This window comes from Opisthorchis viverrini (genome assembly GCF_000715545.1).
Source record: "Opisthorchis viverrini unplaced genomic scaffold opera_v5_466, whole genome shotgun sequence".
Lineage (NCBI taxonomy): Eukaryota > Metazoa > Platyhelminthes > Trematoda > Opisthorchiida > Opisthorchiidae > Opisthorchis > Opisthorchis viverrini.
The window spans coordinates 217,404-227,991 of record NW_008752130.1 but is presented as its reverse complement, the minus strand read 5'-3'; the positions used below and the strand labels follow the sequence as shown (position 1 = coordinate 227,991).

The 10,588-nt window shown below is 43.0% G+C and overlaps 2 protein-coding genes across 2 annotated transcripts in view; one reads left to right on the top strand and one right to left on the bottom strand.

Annotated features, from left to right (window-relative positions):
* Positions 1-9,447, bottom strand: part of T265_15393 (hypothetical protein) — a gene marked incomplete at both ends in the record, with an annotated part of 13,833 nt that extends 4,386 nt beyond the window's left edge. Inside the window, 3 exon segments of the mRNA XM_009177889.1 lie at positions 6,004-6,233; positions 6,239-6,258; positions 9,183-9,447. Of these exon segments, the coding sequence (XP_009176153.1) occupies positions 6,004-6,233; positions 6,239-6,258; positions 9,183-9,447 (515 nt within the window).
* Positions 1-10,588, top strand: part of T265_11275 (hypothetical protein) — a gene marked incomplete at both ends in the record, with an annotated part of 139,357 nt that overhangs the window by 24,924 nt on the left and 103,845 nt on the right. The gene's annotated exons all lie outside the window — the stretch shown is intronic.

Here is a 10,588-nt window from a genome sequence, read left to right as displayed (position 1 = left end):
TTCGAGTTGGATAGGCTTGGAATACGAACTGAATACAACGGAGTTTTACAGTGATTCCTTGGGTTTGTTTCTTTGTACACTGGTACGCAGCAGGATGAGGCGAAACCGATCAATTTCAATTTGTTCTTGCGCCATACTGTACCGAAACTCTAATTTTTCCGTAACGCTATTCTCCATTTTAGATGTTACTTGTGGCCTTGTGACAAGTATTACATAGCGTGCGAGAAAGTTATCTTGCAACAAAGAAGCAGTGCCTTGTAAAAATGTTCTGACCATATTGTTCTTCCAAGCTAGAGCAATAAACCGCTTGATTTTTAGACGTAGTATATTATCCATAAGGTTGCTGGGAAACTCTTCGACAGTTCACAACCGGTTTTGTCTTTATTGAAGCTCATCAGGTAGGCACAATCCGCGAATTTCCGTTAACTAACCTAGGCTGCGTTCGCAGCCTAGGTTTCCCAATGTTTCGTTGCTGATTGCGGCATATAGTGAACAGAAAATTTAAGGTGCTGATGTTGTCTACAGCGGTCAGATCATCAAATTTCGGACTAAGCTCTGTTTATGAATTTCACTAAGACCTCGCTGATGGTCGCCAGGCAGGTGTATGACCAATTTCCACGTGCTGTAGCTTCTCACATTACGGGTTACATGATATCGTGCAAAAAAACATTCATTTCGGAAGCTGAGTATCCCTCAACGAATTTTCTAAACTTGGTTCTAGACCACGGGTATGGACCCTCCACTCTGTTCAACAACGAGATTATTTTACTTTGGAATGGTTAGTTTCTGGATTAGACCACCTCAGACTCAACAGAGTTCTTAGCTGGTAGTTGGGAACGGAGGTATTCTTGTCGCCAAGATCATTCTATCGTTCCTGGTCAGCTTATTAAGCCATTCATCTGTTCCCAAACACGGCAGCTGACCTTCAAGATACGGTCAACGAATAAGGACGAGGGTTACATCAAGACCATGCCTTGTTTTTGACGTGAGTACGTCACCTTTGAGGAAATTGTCCGGAAATCAACGTTCATGTATTAAGGAAGGTCAGCCAGTGTCAACAAGCAACCTGAACTGGTCAGTGGTCTACCCGGCTGCGTGATGTCGACACCTTGCTATCTGGGGGTGATGCACCGACGGAATAGTTCGTTGTAGAAATAACGGGGCTTGTCTGCTGCATGGTTGTTATAGCGTATTCAGACACAAAACTTTCTGGACCTGCCAGCCATTTGGGTTTAGCCAACCGTAATCAACTTAGTTTGGTGTCGGTTGGTCTGTCTTGGGCTATACCATGGTCATACTGATTCCGAATGTCACGTGATGTCTAAAAAAACGTGAGTTTAGATACAGCCAAGATACTAGCAAGCAACCAACTAGGGGAATGCGTGTAAGAGAGACTCCAGAGGAGATCTCGGTCAGCATTATTTTCAACTACTTCTTGGCTGATTTTTTCTGGAGGCGGAAATCATGATGGTCGTAAAACTTTATCTTAATCGATTATACACATACTCAAATGCTTGAACCATAAAAAATTGGCATTTTAGCGCCTGTATTCCCTAAAATTTGAAAGTTATGGGTTTCTCGGTTAAGATTTTGGCAATGTTTTGAGGGACTGAATAATCACTCAAATTTGTTGTGGGATATACTGCTGATTCCACGGTAATCATCTTCTAGTTTGGGAGTGGAAGTTTTCCGATAAAGGGACAACTATTTTACAAAGGTTTAAGCTCATCAGTTGTCAAGCTAGACAGATAGGTAGTGTGAAATACCCGCACGCTCTCAGCAAGTTGAAAAACACAGGTAGAGGCGGTAAACTGATGGACGAACGCAGTTCGTATTACCTTGTCAATACCAGGTAGCGAAATACACCCATTTGCATGCCAATTCGATGTGGCCTGGAGACTCACCTGGAATCAGCTGAATCTCTCGTTTATGACGTTTTGAACAACAGAACGTGCCGCACCAGAATGCCCAGAGTTTCAATTTTAGCTTAAAAACACCATAAACGATAGGTTCAGTTGAGTTCCAGGTGAGTCTCCCGCAAAATCCAATTGACGAGCTCATTTGTCGCTACCAGTCCAATTTGGGTGCAAATAGAACTTAACGTCGATGAAAACTCGGGGGCTGTGCCTACCTGATGAGCTTCAGGAAAGGCAAAACTGATCATGGGCTGCCGAAGAGCTTCCAGCAGCTTTATGAGTAATGTATTACGCCTAGGAATTAAGCAGTCTATTGCATTAGGTTAGAAGGACAAAGCGATACTCCTTCTTTGTAAGATATCTTTCTCACAAGCTATGCAGTAATCGGCACAAGGCCACACATCTTTAATGAAGCATAACATTATGGAGAAATGGGTTTTGGGTACAGTATGGCACAGCCCCGAGTTTAAATTGATCTTTTACGCCACATCCTTTATATATATATCTTCGCCTGTTCTTACCGTACCAAGTGAGCCGGTTTATCCTGAATGTAGTGCTTAACCCCTAGGGCTTGTTCTATTTCTCATGGTAAGTAAGTCTCAGCAGTTTTTGTAACCGCATTTCTCACGTCTGGCACAGCTAGCCTTGCCGTCACGCATCTTCAGGCTTTCTCAGCTTACATAAGTCAACCTTTGATTCGGACAACGGCTCTCACTTGACCAGAACTCTGGGAGATGATACCGGTATTCTCTGTGGGCTTGCTCTGTGTGGCAATGCCCATTACCAGAACACTCACCTGGTAGTTTGAGGGGCTTGGTGTGGCAGCTGGGTTCGCCACAATGGTGCTATTCTGAGGCTACTCTGCATATCGGTAGCAATCCGTCAACAAAACACATCAACTTCTCAGAACTAAAGGCAGTTGCGAGGTAGTATGAAGAAGACACAACTTCCATCAATGTCAGTGTCAATGAGAAATTGAAAATAACCCTAAAAAATGAAAGAAATTTAGAGATTTGTTACGGATGAGTTCAGTTTGTAGAGTGAAGAAAAACTTTGTTCCTTCAACCGCAGTCGGTCTAAGGCTTATGAATGTAAAACAAATAGTAAATAAGCCACTGCACTTCACTTTATTCTGACAATCAGATACTAGCTAGTCCTCACTGATTTCCAAATTTTCCAATAGTTTAATTTAGTGTTTTTCCCCACGGTAATTGAGATATCCCACTTAAAGGACTCCTGACAAGGCAATCATTCAACCGGACTGCTTTTGAATAGATGAGTTAAAGTTCCACAAAACCTTGCTCAGTTACGTTTATGCTTTTCCGAGTTAACTGCCCATTTTTGTCCACTTGCGATCCGTGTTTTCCTGGTACCGTTTTTGTTCGCTTTCTGGCCTCGTTTGTTCGATGCGTTTTTTCTTCCCCACAGGGTGACTACGCAGTGGGCTAAAAATAGATTCCTAGCGCAACAACTGATGCGCGTCGAGGTGTGAGAGGAGGGTTCTGATTGCGGTAATATACGGACTAGATCAATACAGAACGCTTCGATTAGCCCATACATTAAATTTCAAATGCTTGCTACGAGTCTAGACATATTTACGCTGTATTTTTGCTCCACTACGTTCGTGATATTTCATTTAGAAGGTTTTCAAAAGAGCTCTGTGTAAAAAAAAACCATTCCCGCCCCATAAAGGATTATGCTTTTTTATTCGTTGTTTATCATTGTTGGGACAAAATTCGCCTGGTGCTCAGTCAACCAATATTAAGTAGAATTTGCTGTTTTCGCGCAAGAATAAATAGTCTATTGGTTCTCACGCATCAGTCAGACGTTTTCAAGCTTCTTGTGGTTGCAGCACCCAAGTGGGCGATAGGAGTCACCATAAGGTAAATAGACGGTTTGTGTAAGTGGTGTTCAATGGACCAAGCGGTAAAGAAAACCGAAGCACTAAGTAATGTGTTTTTGATAAGCTGCATCCGTGAATAAATTGTACCATAAATTGTAACGTGAATTCTGCACCTGTTTCATCACCATTTGTTGACAACTTTCGTGTTGACTACGCGCATTGCATGTAGGCCCTATTTTACAACCAGGGGAGTAGGCCAGCACATGGTGGCAGGTCAGGTCAAGTTGAATGTCTTTCAGCAAGCAAAGTAAATCCACGAGTGATGCAGAAGCCCAATTGTAACCAGACCAATCATGTAGTCTACCCGGACAACCCAGGAACAAGGGTGATGTGGACACAGTCGCCAAAACGGTCTCATTGGAAGGGCCGTCTCCTCTTAGGGTAGATTTCTTCATGAGAGAGAGAGAGAAGCGCCGCACAAGGTTATTCAAGCAGTGTTGGTCAAGCGAGAGGCGAAAATCCTAGGAGGTGGTCTTGCATCCCGCATCGCTGACGGAACACCATTCTAAAGTAGGAATACCACTTTTGGCATTTTGCTGGGGCAAGTGAACTCTGTATCTAAGCAACTGGTGATTGCTGACCTAAACTTAATCCGGTCAGTTGACAGTGACTGTGGGTAATACCATCAGATTCCGCTCTAGGGTGACCATGTCTACTTTGTGAGCACATCCGCCTGCGTGTACAAATCATGGCATACATCTGACTTTGTCAATCGCCGAACTATTCAGCACAACTGGTACAAGTTTTTTGTCCAGATGACCCACTGGAAATTACCGGAAAACCTCTGATTCCGTACCTTGACTGGGTTCTTGACTTTTTGTGTTCTCTTAAACAGAACAATTCTGGCTACTTGGGTGTGTTTGGCTCACACAGTTGTCCATTCCAAATGGCACAAAGCATGTGATATCCAATCGAAAATTACTTGGGTACGGAGGAGGAAGAATAAGTCACAGGCTGTGTTAACTTTCCCTCTGAGGAGTCGTCACCCATAAAACCATTCGATCAATGACCACGTGATATGTATGGCGTGTCCGGAGCATGAATGACGGATGAATCGCACCGCTAGTCAGTCACTCATGGCCAAACAATTGCTATCCGGGGGTAGCAGGTACGATTAGCCTTGAACTCTCCTGAAATTCGCTTTGCTAAAGAAGGGAGGGATAACCAATGCTCTTTGGCTTTTCGGAACAGATTGGCGTCATTTATGGGGTGAAATTTTGAGTGAAATTTTCAAATTTTCTCATTCTGTAGATAACTTTGAGATCGCTTGGACTGACCTGGTTGAAATTATCGAGAATTCGTACTCCAGAAAAGAGATTCGCAACAGAGAGGCCGACATAGAACCGTTTACTCTTAATATACTGACAAAAATATCCCCAAAAATTGGTGTATGTGATTTTTGGGTCCAATTTCATCAAACTTCCCCTTAGAATTACGTGAAAAGAATGTCACAAGTAGGAGCACCACATCATTCAGGGAGTGTAAGTCAACACCTACTGAATATCAGCGGCGCTCTGCCACTATACATCGTGAACAATGTAGGTGGAGTTGAAAGATACTAAGAGTTATTCTGGAGGGATCTGAATACATTCCGTATATTTTTAGCGGACTTTTCTTAATTTGTTTGTGCCAAACAGATTTTCCAATTCCTTGGACCCCAAGGAACTTGTACTCCAGACGACATTCGAACATGAATGATTCACGGTTTTGACCGCACACATCGATTTTTCTATTGTACACGATTTCATATTTCCCTATCGAATGACCAATGATTGTTGTCCTGGTTGAGTAGCAGTAATTTCAATTAGGAGGTTTGTAAGTGATGACCATCAGGACTGGTACATGCCTACCAGACCTAAACAGATTGTTTGTCAGAACCCGTAGATCAGAACTGTAGTATCATTACGCATTGGGCTACGGATCATACCATAGCTTGTATTCACCATCTGGTAGACCTGTCTTTCACAGAATCCTCCACTTAAATTGGCCGGTATAGACAAGTGTCGATTCACAAGATTGTTGAAACTTGTCTCTATACCTGTCGGTTTTAGCCCTGGTGTCGTAAGAGTTATCAGAACTTTCATCTTCAGCTTAAGCCCTATTCTTGGGCAGGCGAATATGCATCGGTCACAAATGTATTCCTATCGAATTACTGACGTACGCTTTTTATCGAAAGTCACTTACACAAAATCAATACGAAGTATCTCACTTATAAGAGAAACAAAGCGTTCAGCTGTAGCACCCTTCCGGTGCCTAGCTGCCATGCCACCCGAAGGAAGCACGAGGGCTGGGATACTGCCAGGTTGCCCAAGCCTAGACAGGGGAAGTCGAGAGGCGGAGGTCGGATTCGAATCACGGACCTTCCTGTCAGTAGATTTGAGCTCTAGCCACTTGAGCGCTCTAACCACTCGCCCCTAACTAATAACATAAGGCCCACCTCTTACATTGTTAGATAGTGGAGAGAGGAGAAAGTGTCAACAAATGAAAATGAACTAGTAGAAATGGTGCCGTGGTAGGTACCGATGATGTAGGAAGACAAGAGACAGTAACGAGGTTTAGTTAGTTAATACTTTTTGAAGAAAATGTATGAAGGACAAGCGGGAAAGCATGGCACTGACGGGCGGGTCAACTGACCAACACAGTTAGGCCGCTTACTGAGTCGTCGTTCGAGGCATCGTGCAAACCAATCACAACGCTCAGGTGTGAGGATGTTCACCGGTTCAGACGTGATAGTTCAGCCAGGTACAGCCAATGGTATGTACTGCTGATGAGGTCTAATGAGGGTGGAACTAGAGTCCAGTGCTTCCACCCCCCTCCTGTCGCGGACCCGTCAGAACAGATGCGCCAGGGTAGGAGGGGAACTGTTTAAACAAGAGTGATGTAAATCAACTGAAACTAACTACTTGTGTCCTAAGTACCGTCCTGCACCACCGACATTATTAAGATGGAGCATTTGCGACAGTTAGTTTGTAGCAATCTAACCAGATGGTTTCCTTTTTGATGTTAACATGCCTTGTTACAGTAAATCAGTGCGCTAATGTTCTCTTCGATCCAGCCATGTTGTTCCAGGTAGTGAGCAGAAATCACTGGAGATCGCTGGTGACAATCAGCGATGGCAATCAGTGTTGTCCCGTGAGAGCGTTGCTAGCCAGCCAGAAAAATGCTTCCATTTATAACCAAACGCTGGTTTTTCGTGAGTTCTGAAGCCTCGTTCAATCTCAACCAAAGGAGCGAAAACGCACGGAGATTTCAGGAAGTCGCAGGGTTAAACTTAGGGCTACTTCCCAAAAAACGGTCTGGAACAGAACGACAAAACAGAGTGTACTCTGCTGTAATTTTGTATCGTGAAATTCCACTGTTGGAAACATCGTTCTTTTGACATTGCAACGATGCCCCATGTATCCACTTGAAGTAATTGATTGTTATTCCATCTTAAAGTGCCATAAAGAGCTATACTGCCTCAAAGGGCAATTTTCAAATATATCTTCTTTCCACGAAAGTATTTTATTTTATAAATCACTTGTCGAAAAACAACATTTGCTTTCAGCCTTGATGTCAAAAAGCGACGAGCCGGACAGAACAAGCTTGCAGGGTGAACTCGTCTTGTATGCCACAGTTTGAAAGCTTTATCCTATGTAGATTAATGTATAAAACTTTAGTTTACTGACTTCCTAAATAACTTGAGGTCGCATTCTGGAGAAAGTGTAGGTCTATCTTTGCTGACAACTGGATTTTTTTACCGACTTTGAAATCTAACCTTATCGTAAGATCTGTAAATGCCGCTGACAGCGCCGCACCATAAATGGACCACACAGCGTGATGAAAGTGCGATGTTTATTTGTCTTCTCTTCACGAGTATGCTTCCTTTTTACCTGTGGACAGCATAATTTTTCGGTCCTACGAGGGCTGTATTGGTACGGTGACCCTTTGTTAGTTGTCCGGGCAACAATAGTTTCATGAGAGTGTAAACAACCCGACCGGTCACAAACGGATAGGCGACGTCACCAGTCAATGACCAAAAGTGTTGTACAGATATTCATTGGGTTTCTGCTGTTATTTCAAAAGCCGAACGAACTACGCTCTATTAGTGGAGTACTACTAATGAAGGAGGATGAGTAGACTGACAATTTTGGTTGTATTGACAGCAGAGATTTTAGACAATGGTAATACTGCACAGTAAACATAAAAATAACTCGTTTTAAAGATTTTTACTCACATCCTGCTTATATTATGCCGATATCTTTCGAGCCCTTTCAGTCTGTCCATTCTGTGCGGTTTTGCACTCTTAATTCAACAGCCGATTATTGATCGGTGGTTTAGTTATGCGCGCCACTCCAGTTCTCATGCGTTTAATCGTGTCAAATTGACTAACTTCTAAAAATTGTCCGGCTTAAGCAGAATTTGCAAATTTTACGCTTTGTAGACTGCTATTTGGCAACTAAATACAGTACGATGGATGATGAACGATTGTATGAGATTAACTACCTCCCTTTTTAGGCAGATATAGCTATCCCATAATTCTATCAGTAAGGAATAGAACAAACATCCAGCCACTAAAATAACTTGATTCTGGGATTGGTTTGCGCTTTTTTGTCGGAACCACGCATTGCTGGTAACTGTACTCATTTTTAAACTCAGTATCACATTTCCAATCACCAGAATCGACAGCATGACATCACTGTTCAACACCGATGCTTCGCTTCCTTGAACTACTTAGATATCGTGGTTGTACGTGGGTTGGGATACTGCCAGGGCATCCACACCTAGACAGGAGGACGATTATGTTCCTCAACCGGAGCTCTTGGCTCAAAAGTCTAACCGCAAGGCAGCAATGTTTGGTTGGGAATGCAAATACACACGTCGCCATATGTTCCAACCTTCAACTTGGAGGACCAGGAATCTGTGTTTATCAGACCTCTAACTTTGACCAACCTGGTATGAGAGACTTTGTGGGTGTCACTGGAACACCCCTCAGTATAGCTCAATGGATCGCTGAGGTTCGCGAACCGTCACACCAAGGTAAGATCCAGTCTCTTCCAAGCTCCACACGAAAGGAATACACCCGCTATTAGTAGTGCTCCGAACGAGCTTTACTGTTCTTCCTTGGTTTGCCCGCATACGTGATTGTCCATCCACCTTCAGCTTGATAAGATTTATCGCTTGTCTATTGTGTACACTGGTGTTGCCGTGCGAAAACGTTTTAGTATCAAATTAATTTGCTATGAATTTTGCCCTCATGTACTGATTTTTCAAAATGTGCAGGAAATCACAACCAAGTCTGAGATGGCATCTAATTTCTGTCATCCCACATACCAACGAAGTTAATTTGAAACTAGATGGTGAACAAGGTTTTAGGGTGATACTAGTGATGGGGAGGCATGCGAGTAATATGTTTTCTTCTTGTAAATTCGCTTTGCGTCTGCTGAAAAGGGGGATCTGTTGCGGAATTTTTGAAGTCGCTTTGTAGCATTTGCTTGGATTTGAGCCGTCAATGATTTGAATCAATGAATATCCAGGAAAGTCCAAGAAGATGCGTTCAGGAGGAGATGGATGTTCAGATTTTGTGAATAAGATGCAAATGAGAGTTTTGCTTCCTTGTTCAATAGTCTGTAACTGGTCAGTTGGCATTTTCCAATAAATAACTCCGCGGCGAATGCCTTTTTCCTTTCATTTCACAGGTAGCTAAAAGCGTCAAAGTGATTGGTTGAGTTTGTATGTGTTTTACAACTTCAGAACTGTATTTTTGTCTTTGTTGTTAAGATAACATGGGAGAAACGCCCCTTAAAGTATACCGATTGCCAGCGAGAATATGCTTAATGCGGGGTTCAAATAGGGGTGAACAGTTGCATGTCCTCTACTCAGCTACAGATTGACGAAGTCTTTTCGCTCCTAGTGCCATGAAGAGAAGGATTATGTGGGCGAATATACACTCATTTGCAGACTAATTTGCTTTTTCCAGAGACTCATCTGGAACCCAGTTGAATCTACCGTTTGTGATGTTTCCAGGCAGCTGAATGTGCTGCACCAGGCCGCCTCATGTTTCAGTAGCTGCGATATTCGAGATGTCGCGATACATGTATATTTGTAACGCACTACTCAAAAGGTCTCTCGAAAAACAAAATTAGTTTGCAAATGAGTGTATATTCGCTAATTTCGTGCAATTTGGTTTCAAGTAGAACATAAGTTTGACGGAAACCCGGGGACTGCGCCTACCTGATGAGTCCCAAGAAGGACGAAACCGGTCATGGGCTGTCGATGGATTTTCAGCAACCTTATGAGTAGTGAATCACAACAAGGACTTTGTTGGTTCACTTGTTTTCAGCACTGACAGCAATGTCACTCTGGAAAGTCTTTATTAAACTGGGACACATAGAGAAGACCAAAGCACCTCCGGCAAAGAGGCATGGTTAGCAACATTGAGAGGTTTCCCTGACAATCCTGTCATGGAAGGGGTCATCAAAACATTCTGGTTTCCACAGTAGAAGATTTACACTGCAGGTCAAAAACTTAGATGAATACTGTTAATGTTCACACCAAAATATGGACGCTACCGATAAGCCTGATACACTATCCCGCCATACTATCCGAGTGTTTCTGATCGCAATTTACTTGTGTTGAGAAGTAAACTAAATTGAGATACGCGGGAAAAACCGTTATTCAGGACGCAACAGAGCCACAATAAGGAACGAAGGAAAAGAACTAGGATAGCTAATGACGCGGTGCACGATAACTTGATATTTGTTGACCGTACGGGGAGATTTGGGGCGTT